Source organism: Orbicella franksi, chromosome 7 (assembly GCF_964199315.1).
Source record: "Orbicella franksi chromosome 7, jaOrbFran1.1, whole genome shotgun sequence".
Taxonomy (NCBI): Eukaryota; Metazoa; Cnidaria; class Anthozoa; order Scleractinia; family Merulinidae; genus Orbicella; species Orbicella franksi.
Genome location: NC_138151.1, coordinates 16290444 through 16313926, shown reverse-complemented (window position 1 = coordinate 16313926; position 23483 = coordinate 16290444). Strand labels below are relative to the sequence as shown.

The 23483-nt window shown below is 38.4% G+C and overlaps 2 protein-coding genes across 3 annotated transcripts; one reads left to right on the top strand and one right to left on the bottom strand.

Annotated features, from left to right (window-relative positions):
* Positions 1 to 79: 79 nt before the first annotated feature.
* Positions 80 to 17726, bottom strand: LOC145493814 (propionyl-CoA carboxylase alpha chain, mitochondrial-like). Of its 2 annotated transcripts, XR_014050180.1 has the most exons (27): positions 17614 to 17726; positions 15291 to 15335; positions 14753 to 14800; positions 14611 to 14679; positions 14336 to 14449; positions 13322 to 13375; positions 12937 to 13068; positions 12591 to 12627; positions 12128 to 12206; positions 11891 to 11993; positions 11630 to 11656; positions 11131 to 11198; positions 10550 to 10770; positions 9998 to 10071; positions 9407 to 9481; positions 8431 to 8499; positions 8245 to 8320; positions 7039 to 7149; positions 5822 to 5924; positions 5167 to 5272; positions 4093 to 4191; positions 3342 to 3392; positions 3139 to 3204; positions 2339 to 2413; positions 2118 to 2195; positions 672 to 1765; positions 80 to 222 (listed from the first exon to the last, which is right to left on the bottom strand). XR_014050180.1 is itself a non-coding variant. In XM_081473288.1 (26 exons), exons 1-26 carry the CDS (start codon positions 17677 to 17679, stop codon positions 1682 to 1684), a joined length of 2130 nt encoding a protein of 709 aa, XP_081329414.1. In that variant the 5' UTR covers positions 17680 to 17726; the 3' UTR covers positions 339 to 1681. The 2 variants fall into 2 exon arrangements, 1 of the variants encoding a protein (XP_081329414.1); XM_081473288.1 differs by lacking the exon at positions 80 to 222 and having other exon boundaries at positions 339 to 1765.
* A 65-nt stretch (positions 17727 to 17791) lies between these two features.
* On the top strand, positions 17792 to 23447 carry LOC145493818 (DNA-directed RNA polymerases I, II, and III subunit RPABC5). The gene is made up of 3 exons (XM_081473290.1): positions 17792 to 17866; positions 18061 to 18167; positions 22716 to 23447. The coding sequence occupies exons 2-3, from the start codon at positions 18073 to 18075 to the stop codon at positions 22822 to 22824; spliced, it is 204 nt and encodes a 67-aa protein (XP_081329416.1). The 5' UTR covers positions 17792 to 17866; positions 18061 to 18072; the 3' UTR covers positions 22825 to 23447.
* Positions 23448 to 23483: the final 36 nt, after the last annotated feature.

The window sequence follows — 23483 nt, the reverse complement described above, 5'->3', positions numbered from 1 at the left end:
GCGTTAACCCGCGTGTCATAAATTAAATCATCCTTTGATACAACCACACGAATAAAAGATCTCCTAAAAGTTTCGAGTATTTTATTCAACTCCAGGTCCAAAAATTACAGATCTAAAACTTAGTTTTTATAATTTTGTCTCACTTGAAATACTGTTTATTCTCTTTGTAACAGTGAGTATACGTTAGGTATTTAAAACTGAAGTCTAGCTCAGTTTTTTTCTCTTTCATCCCCCCCCCCCCCCCTCCCACCACAATATTACATAATTTTGTTCTGGTAACTGTCTCAGTTATAAATTATTACGGATTCTTGTCTCTCTTTCCTTGGGAGGCACACAAGTTATATTAATTTAGATCCGAACACACGTTTAACCGTTGCGGGAACTACGTACCAGTTGAGAGCGATGAATTGCTATTATAAGCCAGCGTTTTTCCTCCTTGTTGTTGCCAAGCAACATGACGTCAACTCATTGCGTAATGCTGACGTGACAATTTGTCAGAGTGCTCGTGCTATTGGATGATTTGACGCTAAGGATGACGCCTAGTAAAACAGGAATTTATATTTTACCTTCGAATTTCGTAATTTCCTAGATCTGTTCAGTACGCCTATCGGTCTCACAACTTGCTCAAGCTAAAATATGTACCGCCAGCGTTCAATTCCACATGAAAATACGAAAAATTAGCCACCGTCGTTCACGTTTTCAAAAATACGCAGAACTTGGTCATTTCACGTTGTTGTTTTGTACAAAGATTTATAACGCACGTGCACAACCATTGTTCTATTCATTAAACCTTTTGTTTGTTGGCGTTGTCGTTGCCGTTGCCGTCGTGCTTTGCTTAAGTTGAAGCGCTGAAATGACGTCTTGTAAAAACGGAACTCGGTGCCTCGATCGGAGAGAAGACGCAGAATCGAACTGATCTAATCCCTGAGATCCCATTTCCTGGCCGGTTCCATTGCCAAAAATCTAAACTAATAAAAGATGGCAGCATTTCAAGACTTTCAACCGCGAAGTGGTAGTCTAAGCTAGTGAGGGTGTCATCTATCCTGTCTTGGTACTATAATTCCAGCTTTGTATTACGACTAAACACAAACCCGAAGACCACATCACGAGTGATCTAACAGATTGTATAAAACAGATCATCAGCACAAGGCCAAGAACGATTTTAGAAAGTAAAACTTCATTTTTTTTCTTAAATGTTAAGCAGTATGTTTACTTTTCATGAATAATGTTAATTAAGAATATTGGACATTTCACGCTCAACTCTAAAAAGTAGTTACAAAAAGACTCACGATTAAACTCATCAGCACTCACAATGGCTTAAACGACGTCAACTCAGTTTCTACAAACGACTTCATTTGTAATCTCAGCCCTTCTGTCTAACGCACGTGCAAACTGACGGCATTGACACGTGCACACAAAAATCCACTCAACGGGTAAGTGGCTTCTGCTCACACGTGCACAAGTCATTTCCACGTGCATAACAGAAGCTAATTACACGAGGAAAGAGTCCTACATGCACGTGTCAAATAGACGTCATTTGCACGTGCAAAATGCACTCCCTTGCACGTGCAAGTAAAACTCCTTTGAATGCAAGTGAAATCAATGTCAATTAGTGCAAATAGAAGTCACTTGCACGTGCAATCCTAAAAAACCTTTGGCCGCACGGGAGGGCAGTGCAGTCTCAATGGTCTGGATGATGTTCAATTTCTACCATAATGTCGCCTTCAGCAACTTTATCACCAGCTTGGAAATTTACTGTCTTCACCTTAAAAAAAAAAAATGGAAGTGAAATTGTCAAGGAAAAAAGCCAGTATATGATACGATCCCTAAGGCCTGGTTTTCTAAACGACATAGGCACAAGCACACGGTACAGAGGACGCGCACAACACAAGAATAAGCGCGAGCGCAAACAGATCAAAACATTTTTCTTCTTGTGCTTGCTCTTACGCTTATGTAAAGTCAGCGATCGTCTGCCATCTTGTTTTACTGTATTGCGAAGGTATGGAGGCTAAATAGGCGATTTGTCGTATTTACGGATGCTTAGTCGATAAATTAAAAGTCTCTAAAGTACGGCTTTCCCAAAGTTCTGGAATAAGCTGCTAACAAGTATTGCTTACCGTGCCAGAAACACCAGCGTGTAAACTGTTCTGCATCTTCATTGCTTCCACTACTGCTAGTTCTTGTCCTTCATGAACCTAATTAATGAAAAATAGTCAATGTAGGAGACTATGTCGACGTTCTTTTGGGCTGTCATGCAACCAGCTTTCGGTCCGTCATGAAAGCAGCTTCCATGAGTGGGGGAAAGGGGTTTGTCTGACCAGCCAAATGTATGACGTACCGTTTCTCCAACACTGACTGCAATTGATACCACTGTTCCAGGCATGGGGGACTTGAGGAATGGAGACATGTCCTCCTACATAACACAAAGAGAACCATGAATGGGATAAGCACCTAGGTACAGCACAAAATTCCCTGTCTTAATTACGTCAAGTTAACCTGAGTCGAGTTAAGTCAAGCCATGTCATGCCAAGGAAAGCTAAAGCCTTGGTCAAACGGCGCATGATAGTCGGTGAAAATTCGGAGAGAATCATTCAACTATCATCAACTATCATCGACTATCATGCACCGTTTGGCCAGGCTTTTAAACGGTGCATGATAGTCGGCGATGATAGTTGAATGATTCTCCCCGAATTTTCACCGACTATCATCAGCTATCATCGACTACCATGCGCCGTTTGACCAAGGCTTAAGTCACGCCATGTCAAGTTCGGTCAGGTCAGGTAAAATAAAGTAAGGTTAAGAAAAGTCAAGTCAAATGAAGTCAGGTCGAGCCAAGACAAATCAAGTCAAGTCAACTTCAAGTTGGCTAAGGTCAACTAAAGTTAACAAATTAAAAGTCAAGTCGAGTCAAGCAAAATCAGACTTGTCAAGTCAATTAAAAAAATTGAAAGTAAACCCAAGTCAAGTATCAAGTCATGAATAAATAAGACATCGCTCATGTTTAAACTCCAAACCTTTGACAAGTGTATAGTCGCGCGAGAGGAAAAATTTCCTTTTACAATGTACCATTTTAAGAAAGGAATGACAGTAAACTGTTTGCTTTCCTGCTCAAAACCGGTTTGCTTCAATTGTACATACCTCTACTTTCTCTGGCATGTACTTCATGTACTCGTACTGTTCTTTCGTGTGCACTCGTAGCTTGTACTAAAACGACAATGAGGAAGAAATGATAAAAATGTCAAATTATTTACAACCAAGAGAAAACAAAACCAAAGCTTGAGTGCCTAACGGGTGTCATGAAAGTCGTGTTGTTTCAGTTTGAATCACCTTCGAGCACTTACCGTCGTTCCGTAGTGCTGAATTTTAAAGAGATTTCCTTCCTTCTTCAACGTCTACACGACAAACAAAGAATAAAGCATCGTTGATTACGTTCTTCAACTAAATACGCGTATACATAAATAAGTATGGGTGTCGGTATTCAATCTCTTTTATCATTTGTTTCATTAAAAAATTTGTAGAAGTCATGGTTCATTTAAACGGTGAGTTTGGCAATTATTGAGATGACAGCCTTTAGTCGATTTTGGCAAATCACCAAAAGGCACATTTTGCAGGTCCGTTGTTTGTAATTCGCCTCTCTCGATCCATCTTGATTCATTAATTCCTGTTTAATAATATTAATCGTATTTATTATATGACTAAGAAAATTACTTCATTGTTACTGGCTGAGAGCAGTGCAAATCAACGCGCGCGTGTTCGCAATTTTCTCAGTCATATGACAAATGAGTAATCGTATGAAAGCTCAAGCAATTAAGGATTTACACTACTCGTGGTATTTGAAAAGGCTCGTGCAATTTAAAAGAATTTTCAAAAATCAAACGTGGTGTAAATCCTTATTAATTGCACTCGCATTCATACGATTACCAATACTAATTGGTCTGTCTCGTTAAACTATCACTCGAGGCTTTCTTCGACCTCAGACTGAGTGTTACAGACTTCGCTGAAACATCACAGCTAGCAACAATGAATTCTTCTTTAGTAGGATGAGGAGACGATTGCGTAACCGTGTAATAATGTATAATTTGATATTCTAACCTGTAACAGCACATCATTGCCATTGATGTTGGCTTCAAATACTGGATCTGCCAGCCCGGATGAGGTGCTAAAATCTACTTGTCTTCCATCTATTGTGACCTACGAGGCATATTGAAGAAACTGTAGTTGTTTTAAATTATTTTTAATAAAATCTTTGTGAACTCTTACTAGAGCGATAATTACAACTAAAAGAAGCTTAGTGTTAAAGAGAGAAGTTACCAAAATTCTAAAGGAAACTGTTCCAAACTCAAAACGCAAGCCTCGAGTTCTAAAGTTTCTCCTCCGCCCCCTTTCGGGGTTTGGGGGTATTTACAGAAAAATTTGATGAAGGTGTGAAACCCTTAAGGCCCGGATACACGGTGCAACATTACGCGCAATATTGCTCGCAACAATTTTTCACTCGACGTGCCTGCACGGTTGCAACATTTAGTGCAACATTACACGCAATATTTGATGAAACGTACGACGGGCGACATTTGGGTCGGCGGTTAAATTTGAAAGTGAGATTTGATTGGCTGAACACTGAAATTTGCGTCACAGCATTGCACGAAATGTTGCAGATGGTGGATACACGAAGAAATTTGTTACTCACAATGATGCAGAAGTAGGACGAAATTTTACTGCTGCATTATTGTGCGCAAAATTGCGCGCAACAATTTTAGTTGTGGACGTAATATCCGTGTATCCGGGCCTTTAGCCCAGTTCTGGACCAAAATTTGCGATTTTCCCTACCCTATTTCAGAGCCGACCCAAAATTTGATGCCCCATTATAGACCTGACTCATTACAGATATACCCACTTCACACCAAACACACCCAATTGAAGACCAGAGTGCACAAACCAACACGGTTCAAAAACCACACTCTTTAGCGCCACACATACCGATAGAACCCGTATAAGGGGATACCCCTCAGGGTTTCTCCCTATTGTAGTCCATTTCATTTTCTTAGATTGTCATTCATCCTGTCTTTTGCCTAGATCGGTACAAAAATTAAACTATTGAAGCTGCGTTTGCTATGATGTAGCTCAGGAGTGTAGGTATAGGTTGTGGCCTTCTCTAATTAATCAACTGACCTGGAAACTGCCATCTGGTTTTGATTTCACCAGCATTGGATAATCTGCTTTCTGTAGAGTGATCACAAGATCCCAGGTCGATTGCCTCTTACTCACAGCGTTGAGCCTAAAAAACAGGTACAATCTTAAGTTTAATAAATTTATCTGAAGACGTTTAACAGCACGAATTGTCAGCTATAAAAGAGCGCGGAACCCATTATGTTTTACGGTTTGGGCGAAAATGAGTTGGGGCGAGAGTGCCGCGCCCATGTCTCGTCCCAATCCCTTGTAGTTTGAAACATCTCTTAGTTTGAAACTTCTCTAAGCAACTGAAATTTTATTGACTGTCTGAACAACATTCTGAAAACTTGTATTGTTTTTCTCCATTCTGTTATATCATGTATACATCTCTTCTCTCATCAGTTATCTGTTCCCTTAAATATCCATAGGAACATTACAATAACTCGAATTTCGAGTTATCTCAGTCTCCAGACTCAAGTTCTACATATTTTTCTGTTCTTCTATTATATACATTTTTTGATGCACGAGTGAATGAAGTTGCTGTTGTTTTCTCGCCTCATATTCCCTGCCTGACTTCAAGAGAAAAGCAGACTGTCAGCAGTCTGTGAGGAAGGAAACACTGAAATGTTTGCGACTTCTCGCAGCTCTCACTTACTTGCTCTGGTTCTTGAATGCTGTTGCCTTTCTTGCTCGTTGTACAAAGAAATAAGCAGTTGTGGCCAACAGTTCATCTCTCTCCTCTTCTGTCAACTGATGGCCTGTCGCAAAAGGAAACCAGTAATTGTTTGGGGTTTACCATCAACTAAAAATACCCGAACTTTCGAAACGGAGGCAAAATGTGTGAAAATTTCCTTAGAAAGTTTCCGGAAAATCTGAAACTGTTTAGCCTGGAGAACAGGCGGATTAGCGGGGAAGAGAGCGAAACGCGATACACGAGCGCGGAGCGCGACCACGTATATCACGCTTCGCGGTCTGCTCCGCTAATCCGCCTGTTCCGCAGGCTAAAACCTGTTGAATCCACTTGACCTAAAATTCCGGGAATTCTGGGAGAAAAATCAAACGGAACGGAAATTCTTAAGAAGAAGGTTTCGAAAATTTGGGTATACCTCAAGGGATTGTCCACTTTTTCAGAAATTTCGGAAAACGCTGCTCCATTCCAAGTTCAAACCGGAGGTTTTGGCCGAACGGAAAGCACCCCATGTTAAAAGACTAGCAAGAACCACAAATTAGAAGAGAGAAGAACTAAACTAGAGGAATGCTTTCCATTTGCATGGAAAACCAGTGAGAATTTTCCGCCAGATGGAACAGTACAAAATTTCAATAGGCAAAATAAGACCGGATGAGTGTGTAATATTTGACAGGATTTGAAAACCTTCCAGTGGTAAGGACTGTTCCCAGTCATTTCCCACCGAAACAACTGCGTATTTCATCAACGAGCATGGGGGAATAGAGCGAAAGAGCAAATGGTACAATGATTTTGCGATCATTTCGGTAAAAACGAGAAAAGAGGAATTGCTCTGAAGGTATTCCAAATGTTTCGAAAAATGTCCATTGGAAAGGTCCGTTCCATTTGTTGTCGCACCCAAAAACTGTGGGTTTTTTTTTCATACAACTGCAAAGAGCCCCAGATGTGTACTACCCAGTCACAATGATTATTTATTTCCCCGTTGGTAGCAGGGCTGTCATTAAGTTTTGATTCACCTACAGGTAGCCTTGATCTTCAGACCTGTAACAAATTCGTTACTTTGTGTCTGAATTGTATCAACAACAATCAAGTTCAGTCCCACTTAAGATCAAGGGTCAATCAAACATACTCAGCCATAACTAGTGTTACGGGTTAGAGGCCTTGACAGCCCTGGTCAGAATTCTTACCTTTAAATCCTTTTGGATACTCTTGAGGAAGGAACTTAGTGGTGATGTCACCAAGGCGAAATTTAGGATGATTGAGAACATCACGGAGAAGGGATACATTGTATGTTACACCTACAAAACGCAAAGCAGCAGAAAATGTAGAACTTTTACACCTGTCAACATCACAGATTTTTTTTGGAGGGAAAAAGCTATGGCATTATTTCACGCTGTGCAAGGAGGCTCAGCACAAGGTAGTCTATTAAGTTAGCAAAAGAAATACTGGTGTGTGACCATTCACATAAAAGCTGTTGAGCAGTACTTTCATGTGGTACTGTTTACTAATTTGTGGTACTGCTTTACAAGGTGGTTCTAACTTTTAAGTCTGTGGATGAAACCCTAGTGTGTGACCATTCAAATGAAAGCTATTGAGCAGTACTTTCATGTGGTATGGTTTATTATGCTGTACAAGGTGGTTTAACTTTTAAGTGTGTAAATGAAGCCCTAGTGTGTGACCATTCAAATGAAAGCTATTGAATGAGCAGTACTTTCATGCGGTACTGTTTATTATGCTTTATTATATCTCTGTTAGTACGCGCGCTGTGATTGGTCAATTTGGCGGGCCGTACTCTCCTGTACGGCCCGCTAAAATTTAAAGTTGGTTTTGTTGCCAAACTGTTTCGTAATTTATCGATAAGTGTTCTTAACTTTTAAAGCAAGTGAAAGTTTAAAACTTTCCATTACTCTAAATTATGTAGTAAAGCGTGCTAACGACTTAAAAACAGTTTCAAACTGACTCGTTATGCTTTCGAGGTGCGTCAGAAATTTGAAGCCGTTCCGAGTCCGCGTGAATAGAAATCGTTTCCGAACCCGTCAGGCACACAGTAGAGATATAATAAAAATCTTACTAACCTCGTCTTCTCGGTCCGTACTGTAAGTTACGGATCCTCGTTTTTTCTCCTTCGATTTGTGACCCGCGCGCTTCGCGCTTGGGCCATAAATCGAACGGGAAAAAACTCTGTCCGTAACTTATAGTACGGACCTCGAACTCGGTTAGTAAGAGGTATGTACAAAGTGTTTCTGACTTTTAAGTCTGTGAATGAAACCCTAGTGTGCACTCAAATGAAAGCTATTGAGTGTGATACCTTCGTGCAGTAGTAGGTATTGTGCTCTATGACGTGGATCTGCTAAAACTAAGAAAGGTATCTTACTTTTCTTTGTTGTTTTTACCTCTGATAACGTAAGAGTCCAGCGCTTTGTTCATCAAATCAAGCGCTTCATTTCTGGTTTGCCCATGGGTTACCAACTAATGAAAATAAAATGAGATTTTATCCTTACATAAAGCTGTCAAGAAGGCAAGAATAAGACTACATGAACAGGATGGAAAAAGTGAAAGATTCACTGCAAAAAATTTACCTTTGATATCATGGAGTCATAATAGATGCTAATTTCACTGCCTTCAATGATACCGCTGTCACAGCGAACCTAACAAGGGAAATAAAATACAGAGTAGAAAGTGGGACTTAAAAGATAAAATAATTAAAACTAGAATTATCAACTCCCAACAATTTAGGCACGTAATGCGTGCAAAAGACGTAATGTATATATTAAAAACTGGATCATCGATAATGCAATTCAAGAGTTTTCATTGGCTTAGCCGTCATGGTATATAAGTCATTATAACCTGCTCTACAAATATAGTAAGTGTATGCATAGCTTTTTGGGGTGTTTTTAATTTTTATTTTATTTTAGTTTTATATATTTTGGGGGAGTTTTTAATAAAACAATAATATTATTATTCTCCTCACACTTGTTGGATATGAGATAATCTTAGCAAACTTGACACTATGCACCTCATTGGCTATCTACCATCTCATATCCAATGCATGCTCATGGAATAATTGTTAAATATGTAGATAAGATACTACATGGCAGCAAGAAGATATAAATTTTATTTTCAAGTGATAAAAACAATATTTTAAGAATGAGTGCAGCAAGTGAGTAAAATATTGTTTTTAACAGGAGAAAATAATAGTCATATCTTCAAGCCACCATGTACTTTTCTTTTTTATTATGCAGACAAACTGACTGTTTGTCTAAACAACCATGAAAAAGTAGGAAATCACGCAGCATCAATAGTGAGGATGTGGAAAATACACCACACGGGTCCCAGATGTAGCTTCCATATGAATTTTATGAGTGGCATATTTTCCATTAAAACACTCATGTCTATAACATTAAAGAGTGCTATGAAGGTGGTTGTACGAAGCCATTTTGTTCACATTACCGACTTATGGCAAATTGAGAAAACTAATAGACAGTGAAATTACAAACTGATACAAAAAAATACCAAAAATAGCAAGAACATGAAAAAATGCAAAGACAAACTCACATTAGGAAGATGAGTTGGTTCAATGTACTTGTACAATCTTCCAATTGAGGGTAAACCAAAATTCTTGTATGGATCCTTAAACAAGGAAGAATGATTAATTAGCATAATTATGTTAATATTTCGTTACAGTTATATCAATATTTTGCGTCCAAAGACAGGTGACAACAGTGAAGAGTATCATCTACCAGAGGACATTGTCTTGATGTACCTCCAAATTATCTTGACTAACATTAAAAGAGATACATGGCAACTAGTAGGGAGAATTGTGATTTTGAGATTTGCAAGGAAAAGAAAGTGCTGAGTTAGCCCCAAATTAGCCCCAACCGAGCCAGAGCTCTTCATTTAAGAAACATATAATCCAGCTTTCCTGTTCTGTCAGCAGGGCTGGTGATCACTTCAGAAACCAGTCAATGAATTCAGATTTGTTGCTTCCTCAGTCTGTGACTCTTGGTGAAAATTCTTGAAATAAATCACCTTGTCACATTTTGCACCTTTCATTTTTTGGTGGTACAAGAGTGAAGTTGGAGAAAGTAGGAGTAGCAGAGAATTGTGAGAAGATAAAAAACCGATAACAAAGTTCCAGTCCCTGACCTCAGCATACACTCTGCATTCCACTGCCCAGCCATTTACTGGAATATCAGCTTGGGTGATACTTAGCGGATGACCTGAAAGATGAATAAACAATGCTTTAAGCATAAGATGCGTTAAGCTCTCTGCCTCTCGAGGTTCCCTTAGATTCCCAACAATAATGATGGTGAGATGGTATGGCCTATGTGTTGCAGTTCTATTTTTTTTTTTTTTTTTTTTTTTCTGCTTTAAATTTTTTTCAAACCAGTTTTTTCACCACTATTTTGGGGTTCTTAAAAAGAATGTCATGGACACCATCGACCACCTCCGCAGTCCCTAACCCTACTACCACCAGGATCCCATATTTGCCCCTTCCCCTCCACCTTTTGACATACTACTGCCATGCTACAATATTTGATTTATTTTGTACTCATCTAGATTCAAACACCCAATCTCTGACTTTGTTGTCCAATTTCATAAGATTTTGATGATCTAATAAGTTATTGGCCCCAGACGCCCCCTTCCCATTTGACGAAAATTTAAAGCAAAGGTAAAAACTGAACCACACTGTCATACCTGCAGCAACTCTGATCATGTGTTCCACAAGATCGACCCCAGCTACCATCTCGGTGATGGGATGTTCCACCTGCAAACGAGTGTTCATTTCCAGGAAGTAGAAGTTCTTCTGTGAGTCAACCAAACACTCCACAGTACCAGCCGAGTCATATCCGACTGCTTTGGCAAGAGCAACAGCTTGTTCTCCCATAGCTTTTCTCATGTCTGGGTCCACAAATGGGCTACAAGAAAATTATTCCAGTTAGCTGGACTCAAAATATACAATATTATTGTCACATAGTTTCACGCTTGTTATAGGCATGAAGAAAGAGTATTGTAATCTAGCTCAAGAGAGCAGAAGTGAGTCAAGATAGACACTGTCCTGCATAAAAACTAAACTGAGGGAAGAAGTCAGAATTGTAACAGATACAAAGAATCAGCTTGACACATCTTAGGTTTAGCTTTTCTTATTTTCATGCACATCATCAGCTGGCCACTCTTGCCATTGCTGTCACCAACCCTGCTGACATCACGCCTTCAGATTACTGGTCAATGATTATAATTAATGTACATTGTACAACAAAAATTAATTGATTTTTCACCTTGGTGATTCTTCAATGACCTTCTGGTTTCGTCTCTGGATAGAACATTCTCTTTCATTCACATAGACCTATTGGCAAGTAAAACACGCAATTAAAACAATGTGAGGAAGTAGGTCTACAAAATATTACGAAGTGTGCACGCATGCCCATAGATGGTTTACTGAGTACACATATATAGTCCTGGTTGGAGAGTGGCGCACAGAGAGGAAGCTACCTTGCCCATCCACACAACATATAGACCTGAAGCTAAAAATTGCTCTTCATGTGGAGAAATTGACTCACTTAAATCATGCCAAGTACTTTAAACAGAATTTGATACAAGATCTAGGCACTAATCATATTTGGATCTTTCTTCTCAATATCTGTCAGGTGGAGACTTATAAATATAAAACATAGATGTCTTTTGAAGTCAAAGAACTGACTTTTAATTAATTAATATTTGTTATTGAAAAGCACAAATACATCAAATGGTATTTATAAATATGAACTTTCAACTTACAGCATTTCCATACTTGTCTCCTAGAACCTTTACAGAGGGGAGAATAGAATTAACAGCACATTTTAAACTATTACCAATATGAGTCCATGTCTGGACTCATCACTGATAAATGTTAATTCTGCAAATCTTAGCACCAAAATCATTAAAAAATTACTATTAGTATTATTCATTTTAGCAGTTGGCAGAAGCATCTCATTGACTGAACTAGCTGGTTTCAAAAGCAAAGCAATGACATTGACAAATAATACTGCAAGCTCGCACCTGAATCTCAATGTGTCTCGGGTTGTCAATAAATTTCTCCACCAACAACCTGTCATCTCCAAAGCTGGAACTGGCCTCTTGTGATGAGAGCCGAAATCCTTCCCTGATAACATTTTAAAATGGAAATTGCATTCACTAAGCTGTGAGTGAACACCTTAAAATCAATTACGAATATCTACAGTGCGTCTTCAAATAAAATGTTGTAGTCTATAACGAGTTAAATTAAAAGCTTCTCACTTTGTTTCCTCATCATTCCAAGCTATTCTCATTCCTTTGCCTCCTCCACCTGCAGAAGCTTTGATCATAACTGGATAACCTAAAAATTCACACACAAAAACATAGTTTATTAATTAAAATCAAGTAATGAGGAAAAGTGGAATTACCAGGAGAAAACAGAAAAGCTCACAGAACATAAACTGAATGGGCCACAAATTCAAACACATCATCATCGTCATTGTCATCATCATCATCATCATCATCATCATCATGCTCATCTTAATCTCCTCTCATCAAGCCAATAGGCATATAAGGACATAATAAACATGCTGGGGTGAATCAAACCCTGGAAATTTAATTAACCCCTTGAGACAAGTGCATATCCAACTGTACGTGCCATTGTTGCTTCACATGAATAACCCTTTAATTCACCCCAAGAAAGATCAGGAGCTAAGTTAGTAATGAATTAATATTTGAAGCTTACCAATTTCATTTGCTATCCTGACTGCATCATTGTCATCCTAAAGAGAACGTGAAACTTGAATGTGAGCATATGTCCTAAAATTTCACCATTCCTGTTAATCACAAAAGCTTTATCCCTGTTTGAAATTTTTCCTATAACATTGTTCTGCTGAAGTTCTCAAAACAGCAAAATCGTTTGGGTGTCATAGTTTACATGTAGTCTTTTACATGTGTGCCAACACATGAGTGTTGTATGAGAATGCTCACTCGCTCAAATAAAGAATGCTGTGTTTTGCTGCACTGAGTTGTCTTGAATCTTGATAATCCTGATTCTAAACTACAACACCCTTCATCAACACAATACTCACCTTGACAACTCCTTCAAACCCAGGGATAATGTTCACGCCAGCCTTCTTTCCAATCAGCTTGCTTTGTATTTTATCTCCCATTGCTTGCATAGCGGATGCTTTTGGACCAATGAATGCAACACCAGCTTTTTCCTTTTGATAGCATGAGAACAGATAAGTTACAGAAAAAAGGCACATTACTGACGGTAGCTTTCCTAGAAGGGAATAGCCAGCACCATAAGCAACTGAAAGTATAACTTTTGGCAAGTGAAAAGTATATCATCCACTTCGAATACTCCACAAAGCACTCCATTTGCAACTCTCTTGTCAGTCTGTAATTGAAACTCAAATAAAACACTTCTCTGGTGCTTACAATATCACATATAATGAATCAAAGTAAGATTACCAGTCTAGCAACAAACTTGCTGTTCTCTGACAGAAAACCATATCCAGGATGAACCTGCAAGACAATTATATTCAGAGTATAAGAAAGCATATTACTGGACAGGGCAGGAAATTGAAATTATTGATTCCAGCCAGCACTTGAACTTGGACCGTCTGATCCAGAGCAGACTTCAAGCTACTTTATCTGGACAGCACTTGAACTTGGACCGTCTGATCCAGAGCAGGCTTCAAGCCACTTTATATGTTGCCCGTTCCAGGGTCTCAGTTTGTGGGGACAAGGGAAAGAGCAAGAACAAGAGTGCAAGAACAAGGGGGATCCGGGGAAGCAGATGGGAGGTCCAAACCCCTCGCCTTTTCTCCACTTGTTCTTTGCAACGCACTAAACTACCCTTACTGAATGCCTGGAAATAGCCACTTTATGACTAATCTGAAAAGGGGACATCTAAAATATTGTACTCTCCTTGGAAAGTCTGAAGGCATGCTATCCTTAGGCTAGAAATTTTCCAGATTTCAAGTTTCTTAAGCATCTTAATGGCAGGTGTAATTAATATAGATTTCCAAAAATGCTTTAAAAAAAGTAACTAAGTTGTTCCTCTTGATGTATAAATTAAACTAATTTTTAACCGGATGCCAGTTTATCTATCTGGCTAAACACCTAATCCAGGTCCCGATCATGAACTGGTGGACCATCTCCTACAAATGTATTTTAATGTCGCATCAGTAAAATACAGTTAATGGACTGAGATACTCATCATCACTAGGCCTCACAAGGAAAGAGATATTAAATTAAAGAGGTTCTGTCAAAAAATCACAGGAAGTCACACAGGCTATTACCCAATGCAAGGCAGTGCTCCCCCATTAAAACTAACTCGACTTCTAGTTTGCTTTTAATTAGTAGCTTGCATGTTAAACAAACAGCACATCACAGCTGTATTGTTTTGATGGGAACAGTGACATTAATGACACATTATAAACAACTTAACCTCAAGAATTTAGTAAGGAGTTATTTCCTCACCGCTTGTGCCCCGGTGGTATTTATTGCCTCCATGATGGCATCCATGTTCAGATAACTCTGATTAGTTGGAGGAGGACCAACACAGAATGCTTCGTCAGCAGTTTTCACATGAAGCTATAAAATCAATAATTTAATATATTTTTTTAATATCAAATATAACTTCACACTTGTCATCATAAGAAGAAAGGAACCAAATCTGAGCAGATTCATCAAACTTTTACCATAAGAGAGAGCTGACCCCAAGTAAGGAGAAATCAATGTTGATCTAAACTTACGGCATTTGCATCTGCTTCACTATAGACTGCAACAGTTTTGATTCCAAGACGTTTGCATGTTCTCATAACCTGAAAATCACGGAGAGGACAGTTAAACCTTTTAACAGAAAATAATTAAATATGTAAACCAAATTTCACTTACCCTACAGGCAATCTCTCCTCTGTTGGCTATCAGAACCTTGTCAAAAAGCTGTAAAACATCAAATTTGAAAATGAAAATAAAAAAAAGAAATTAATTACAACATGTAAAAAATCAGACAAATGTAAGCTCACAGTCTCTTTCAAGTTCTGGACTAAGCTAGACTCGATACTCTATACTCTATTTTTGTGAGCTCACATCGATAATACTTTTTTTGCGTTTAGGGCTTCTATGACCCAGTTCCGATTAAATTGGGAGGGTGTTCTCAATAGAATAAGCCAAATTGGAGTTTAAAGAATTAGTGTATTGGGCATGCGTTTTTATCCCTGATCATTCTCTTCTTTTATTATTTAAAAAGGAAAACAAAAACAGGGAATAAATAAGGGATAAAACTGCATGCACACTGCACTAAATCTAGAAACTCTGATTTGGCTTATATACTGCTCCTGATCTGTAATGAAAAAGAATCTACAGCATGTGAAGATTAACCATTACCATCATCCCTAGAATGGTTGAAGAAAAATGGACATAAAAAACCAACCTGATCCTTTGGAATTGCTGACGTCTGTGCTCTTCTAAGGAAAATCTGATGATAACCATTACAAAAAAAATGTTTGTGGAAAATGTCAATAAAACCATACCACAGAAATCATTAATGTATCATAATTAAAACACAATTCTGTCATCTCAGGGGGAAATGGCCTATGCGGACTGCACTCATAGGAGAAAACTACTTAGCCTAACTTACATGGTTACCAGCCTCTGACTTTTTAAAATTCACCGACTTTTTCCTGATCCTGATAAAAATCAGATTTCCCAGCCCAAATAAATACAAAATGTCAGATCTAGTAGTAGCTTCTGGTCTCAACTTACAGCCGTCCCTTGCTCCCATTAATGACAACTCATCAGTTTTCAACAAACTCTCCTTCTTCATTAAGGAAAAATATTGTTGAGCTCACTTACTTTGCTCGCCTGAGTAGCGTCCCACAGTGGCCCCAATTTAAGAGACGACTGATTTAGTGTGCTTGAGGTTTTTTTTGGTAATCTAATGCTGTTTTACAGGGATGGGTGATAGGCCCATCGCCTAACGTTACCCCCAACCTGGAGGACCAGAGGAATTTTCTTTCCCTGACCATTTCCTAACATGTGGCAACCATGACTTAACTTATGTCTCGCTTTGTTTACTTAAAAGACATCCTGATGACATAGCTCTACAGATCCAAGTAGAAACAGCCGCTTTCTAACTGCCAGACAGTTTTGAATTTTAACAACCAGTTGCAGATGCTTTTAATTATATATCTTCGGAGGCCTATGGCATCAGAATAGAATATTACACTATTTCCATGTTGCCTTTTATCTCTGTTTCAAAAATGAGTCCTGGCGTGCAACCTCTGTTATATTGAACAATTTTAGAAAACAGTCCTAAGGAAATACATGCGCTGATTGGTTAAAAATTGTGTTTCTGTAACTCGATGGAAACACAGAACTAGCACAAATTGTTGACATAATGATGCTGTGAGCAAAGAGAATTTACACTTTGATAATCAAAGTTAACCAGCTATTTTCCATTTTTTCGTCGCGGTGTTTTCTAAAAGAAATAGAAAGCATGTTTTCCGTGTTTCTATCGAGTTATAGAAACACTCGTGAAAGTTTGGGAGAACTCGAAAAAACTGTGAAAACACTCGCCTGCTGCTTGTGTTTCCAAAGCATTTCTCATTCTCCCAAACTTCCACTCGTGTTTCTATAACTCGATAGATCAGAAACATGGTACATGTTTTCTATTGCTTAAAGATTATGAGCTCGAGATTTCTATCACGCATAGAAATCAAGAGCGAATAATCTAATTGTTTTAGTATAAATCTACCAGTCGTTCAAAACTCAATCTAAATCCTCTTCACAGACACTTCGAAAATGCCAAGAAGCAGCCGTCCTTTTGTTAACAAGCGTACACTGCTACGCTACTCATTATCTATCATGGAATAGATTGTGAGTAGCATAGCCAATCAGAGAACACCATTCGTGATAAAACGCTAGCAGGTTTATACTAAAACACGATAGATTTGATAGACAAAATTGGTGCAAGTAAAACTCATCATCACATTAAAGGTTGTACAGCAAGACTTGTTTGGAAACAGAGGAAAAGTAGGGAAAGTATTGGGAAATTTATGTGAAAAAGAAATGCTGGATTAATCAGGATAGGAGCTGATAATTTTTGCATGCATTTTGATACATGCTGAAAATGGTCAACAAACTGCGTACTGCATTTAAAAATACATAAAATGGCGGGAGTCATAAATTCCATCAAACACCACTGTCGCATGTAAGGTTATTTTATAATTTGTAACATGTACAAACAATACAATTTTTATTGTTCAGCAATCAATAGGCCATTTTTGGAATCATTACAATAGTGCATGTTCACGAAACAGAAAAGAAAAAACTCTACTGATGCAAGATGTAGCTGGACTAATTTTTTGTTTACAATCATGCAATTTGATACGCCTACATGAGAACCCTAGACGAAAGAGGTAGTCGGAGCAATTGACCCCCATTTTACTGCACTATCTACAAAAATAATTTTAATATCTATTGGTTAGGTATTAAAAAAATATATAATATTTTATAAAATAATAATATTGCTTCAAATCATTTATAACGTTTTACGGTGAGCTCATTTAAAATCAGCTTACTTTTTTTAGGCTTAAATTCCAAGTTAATTATTATGCATACAGTCTGCTCTAGCAACGCGTGCGATCGCACACGACACAAGGCACAAGGTAAATCTGGCTTTGATCACCACAGAAAAGCTTTTGTTAAACAAGAATAGCACCATAATACAAAGGAGCATAAAATATGTTACAAACCTTGAAGGGTCTGGAAGACCCTCGTAATAAAGCGGACAATCCGAACCCCATGCCTCTGCTAGACATCTTTACAAGGCTACAAGGTTGACCCAACACGATCAGAGCCTGCGATTTTCTCTTCAGCGGATGAGCCTTACGTCCGTGAGACACTGGAATCTAGCTCCTAAACAAGGTAGGCTAAATAGGTAGGCTTCGAAAGAAACTGTTTAGTCTAAGTAGCTCGCAAAATTTCAAATTTCGGAGATCGTAAAAGGTAATTTGAATACTTTTATCATATTTGTGGGTATTTTATTAATATCTAGTGCATCGGACGTACTTTATGATGACTTTACTCTTTCGTTTTGCTGCGATTTTTGCGACGATTTCTAATCAGTTTCCACGTGCAAACTCAACTCTCGATTTCTTTAATCTTTTACACCGACCATCCTATTAATTTGCTCTCTATAGTGCCTGAAGATCATGATCATTCCAATTCGTTGTTTTACGTGTGGGAAAGTAATCGGAAACAAGTGGGAATCCTACCTTGGCTTACTTCAAGCAGAATATACTGAAGGGTGAGTATGCATGAAATGCCACTACAGGATGTGATTAATATGTGCTATGTATGCAAGGAAACTATCCGAGGTGATTGGAGATTCCATTGTTTTCTTAATGTCCCAGAGACTCCAGAAATATGAAACTAGATAATATTCCTGGCTCTAATTGTCTGGAATACAGCCAAACCTCTCTACAACGATTTTATTATTGTTTAGAAAACAGTTCTAAGAAAATACGGGTGCGGATTGGTTAAAAAATTGTGTTTCTATAAGTCGATGGAAGCACAGAACTAGTACGAGCTGTTGACGTAATGATGGTACAAGCAAAGAGAATTTACACTTTGATAATCAAAGTTAACAAGTTGTTTTCCTTATTTTTGTCGCGGTGTTTTCTAAAAGAAATAGAAAACATGGTCTCCGTGTTTCTACTGAGTTATAGAAACAGTCGTGAAAGTCTGGGAGAACTCAAAAAAGCTGTGGAAACACGAATTACGGGAAACACTCGCCTGTAGCTTGTGTTCCCACAGGATTTCTCATTCTCCCAGACTTCCACTCGTGTTTCTATAACTCAATAGAAACATGGTACATGTTTTCTATTTCTTAAATATACAGATCTAAGTTTAACTTTAAACCTCCTAGTAAGCTTATAGTTTTTTACTGTTTTTAGGAGTATCCAATAAACCAATTTCAATATATTAAAATTCGGACTAACACAATAGACCTCAGCACGAGGCCCTGGGGAATAAACCCCACAAACTCTGTAGTTATTCCCCAGAGCCTCATGCTGAGGTCTACTTCTTTTAGACTGAATTTTAATATATCGAAATTGGTGTATTAAAGCATTACAGCATTAAAAACGGCCACGTTGGAGACAGATGAAAGTGGCTGTTATAGAGAGGTGGCCATCATAGAGAGGTTTAAAGAGGGAGGTGAATGGGTTTTTGGATCGACTTATTTGGCCTTAAAAAGCGCAGGGATTGTGGATTTTTGCAGTAAATCGAGCAGATTCGCGGATTTTGAAAACATGGTGGATCGCAGATCAGCTGTGAATTTTAGTGCAGATTCCAGATTGTGCCTGTCTTGATGTTCAGATCTTGGGTTCTAAACGAAATTTGGATCAGAGATCTTTCTTCAGCCTTGGTCGGTATGTTAATGAGTTCATCCAAATTATTTCTGTTTTTTAACAAAGCTCATTTAAATTAGGTGTGAGAATGTTATTGGAATTGTGCTGTGTGAAAGTCATCAAGCATGTTGCCTTCTTTACTATTTGGGTGTAATGGCATTTACATTCACATTTACCAGATTACCTTTGAACTTTTACACTTCTGTTTCCTGATGTGGTTGTGGTTTTGGATTTGCACTAAAATATTGGCTGATCGACGGATTTGGCAGAAAAAGGTACAGATCAGCGGATTTCCATACCTCTATTCACCCCCCTCTTAAAATAAGAGTAAATGTACGGACCGCCTGCTGGGGCAAAAAAGTTTGCCATTTTAGAGAGGTGACCTTTGTAGAGAGGTGGCCATTAGTAAAGGTTGGACTGTAGTCAGGAATTAATCGGGAAAATAGAGTGGCAAAGTATCAGCTCTGCAGCATGCCCTATGGAGGACACTGTTCCATTTTGTGAGTTAGTTTAGAGATGTAAACCAAGTTTAAAGGTTAAGGACTAAACTAAACATATTGCAGCTGTCCCAGACTGTCATGACTAGCAATCACACAATGCAAGACCTGCATTGTGTACTATTTGCTTAATCTATTAAAGTCTCATATGTACCAATATCTTTCGTGTTCTCCATATGCATGGGGCAAGCTGTAATGTGACGGTGCTCACCTTGAACCATCTGACCTTTCTTTTATACTCCATTTGTTCATTTCCCAGCACTTTTTGTGAATTGGGCTGTTGTATAATTTAATATTAACAGATTGTGGCAATCAAATTATTTCACTGGTTAATTGGGAGGGTCTGCTATTCTCTAGCGGTTTAATGATTTAAGCCAATTTTGAGTGCCAGTTTGTGGGTATGTTCACAATTATCTGACGGTTTTCAGTTAAGAAATTATCACACGGTAGCCTGAAATCATGAATTAAGCTCACTGTTTTTGTTTTTTGGGTGTTTTTGTGGCGGTCGTTTAAACAGAGAGCCATCAAAACTTTTGCACTTCATTATAAACATCTTGAGCAATCTTTGTTTTTGTGAACAGCCCGTTAGACCTCAAAACGTTTTGTTCACTGGTTCCTAACTTGCAGAACTAGTGGATTAGTGGGCTCTAGCACAATAGATGAGTGTGCACTCGAAGCGCGAGGCAAGAAAAATCCACCTGTAGTCACACCATTGTTTATACTCTACCGCCCCCTTCAAAATTAATGAATGAGAGAAAACAAAACAATTCAATTTATTGGTGCCAAAAAAGTGTCTCAAGTGATTCACAAATGTATACTTGACACAAACCAGTCAACAGACATGAACATCTAAATTTAGCTAAATTTAAATCATGTGGTACCAGAATGTACAAAGGAGGTATAAACCTAAACATTGAGCTCAAGAGATGAAAAACTCGAGCAAATTCAGGATGCAAGAAACATAACTTTGACAACACAGAACGGATCTGTAAGATTCTTGAAGTAACACTACAGCAGAATCTGGCAACTCCAGACAAAGCTAAATATGATCTGTGGCAAAAAGCCACATAACACAGTTTCAATCTAACAACCACATAACAACTGGGCCTGGCATCACAATATAGAATGCAAACAATCAACATTGATGATCACCCACTTTGTCCCTCCAGAGCGAATAATTAAAGAGATACAACATACATTTCTGCGACAGAAATGAGGCAAGACAAACCACACTTAACTAGCGATCGGCGCTTGGCAAATTACAGAGGTGTCAAACTCTTACAAAGCGATAGATAACAGCTGAAACTATGCAGAGCTCTAACCTCTAACAGTCCAACGGCTCTACTCCACTTTTGAAAAAGTCATCCTGATAACACAAAAACATCAAGTGCCCTTCAGAAACAAGTGAGGAGCCAAATAAAAGGTTGAGAGGCTCTAATTTATAAGAGAACGGCAAATGTAGAAATGCCAGGAGCCATAGGAGTCTGTGTAGGCCTGTCACCCGAATTAAACACATTTTGTTTTTTCTTGCATCTGACGTCATGTGGCTTAAAGCAACCAATTAGTGAAAACCATTTGCCAGGCGAATGGTTGGAAGAGCATAAACAATGGCATGACTGCAGATGCATTTTTTTGTCCTTGTGCTGCGCGTGCACTCATCTATAGTGCTAGAGCCCGTTAATCCACCTGTTCTGCATTTGTTACTAACTGTTAAAAGATTAGCTGTGATGATAATCATCCTACTAGTAGGGAGGTTTTGTTTTTTAGGAGAAAATGAAAGCAGTCTGTGGTTTCAAGGGAGCAAAATATGGTGGTTTGCAGAATGTATGACCCCCTATAATTGCTGGTTTGCACTGTCACTCGATCAAAAATAAATATCGTAACCATTGAATAAATTAAGTCAAGAATCTGGGATATGATAGACGATTGATACCTAAAAAACCAAGATTTAGATCTGTGCAGCTTTTCATTAATGCGTGATTTGGAAAAGTGTTTCACCCAAATTTATAGAGCTTTGTATGGAGATGCCATGTTGGTGCCCTTCTGAGCAGCACCAACATGGGGGCTTCAAAGTAACGGAAACATCTGTCATTGAGTTTTACTACTGAAATGAAATATTATAATATTACTCTATCTAGTTCCGACACATTGAAAGTAATAATTCTTCTACTGCAAGAACTGTTCAGTTAGCAAAAACTTGAATGATAACTCCTCTTTTGACCTATGGAAAAGCCCTCTTGGGCCGCCATTTTAATGTCACGGAACGAAAAAACTTGGAAATTCAAATGTCCTCTCTAACAAATATGGAACCCTGTTGAGCTTAAACATTGTAAACCGCAAGTTCTTAGAGGGTCTTCTATCTGATGAAACTAAAACTTCAGAAGGAATTGTTATTTTTAATTTTGGAAGATGTCACATGAAAACCGGCAATAGACCTATGTAACAGACCCTCAATTGTCGGTCAGTGGTTTCCCGTATGATTGATGAGAGCACGTTTAGAGTGCAACATTATGTTGAAGACATGTTAGCTGACTTAAGGGAACCCCACCGATTTCTTTCTTTTTCTTTTTATCAAAGCGGGGAGATGTTAGTCAGCGGTTTCCCGTATGATTATTGAGAGCACGTTGTTGTAGTCCACCATGCTGGATCGCGTAGCGAATAAAGTATAGTGCTCTTACCAGTGCTGGCCTCTAGACTCAATCAGGTGATCCTCAATTGCTGCCATCCCGTTTCTTAGCACCAAGGAGTTTAAAAGTGTAAATGAGATTCTGTTTGTGGTGTTCATATAGCTCTAACAAGGCAATCTAAAGTTAAAGGAACAGGCTTTTTGGGTCCTGTTTGGGACTTTAACCACTTGGCTGAAGTTTTAAATGTAGATTATAGTAAATCTGTAACAGAGTGTAATGTAGGTTTATCTAATGGTACTTTAATAATTATTCTTTTTAGAGATGCCCTTGATGCCTTGGGGTTGAAGAGATACTGCTGTCGAAGAATGCTTCTATCACATGTGGACTTGATTGAAAAACTGTTAAATTATGCTCCCCTTGAAAAATAATCTGTTCTATGGTGTTGGTTCGTTGTAAGTCTGGCTGAAAGTTGTGATGATCAATGACTGCAGAAAGGGAGTTTTTCAGAAGGGCAGTCCATTTATCAAGATACTGGCTCTTGCTCTAAGTAGCTCTGGAATTCATCATGTAGTATTTTGTTAATAGTTTAATTCTCGACTGCTGAAATTTCTAAACTCAACCAATCACAAAGTAGAGAACCATGTTTGTAATTTATCAGCATAGTCTGACTTTCTTAACTCTTTACATGACAAAAACCAACTCAACATTGTAAGAAAGATCAATACACTGCAAATAAATAGTAAAGTTGGATTTCCTATACAGAAATATTTTACCAGTTCTAGGTCATATTGTAAGATTTGGTTGTGGATTACCATAAATCCTCAAATTAGCGCCTAGGGCGCTTATTTCAAATTTAGGAGAAGACAGGGGCGCTTATTCGAGGGGGGCGCTTATTTAAGGAGGGAGGGCGCTTATTTAATTTTTCTCAAATCGTGGCCTGACATGATAAGTGGGCGCTTATTCGAGGGGGGCGCTAATTCGAGGATTTACGGTAACTTTTAGCACGGTCAGCGGTTGCATTTCATAGTGTTAATAAAAGTTTGTTTTCCTACACGTTGCATCAATTAAATTGATGACGTTTTAGCTT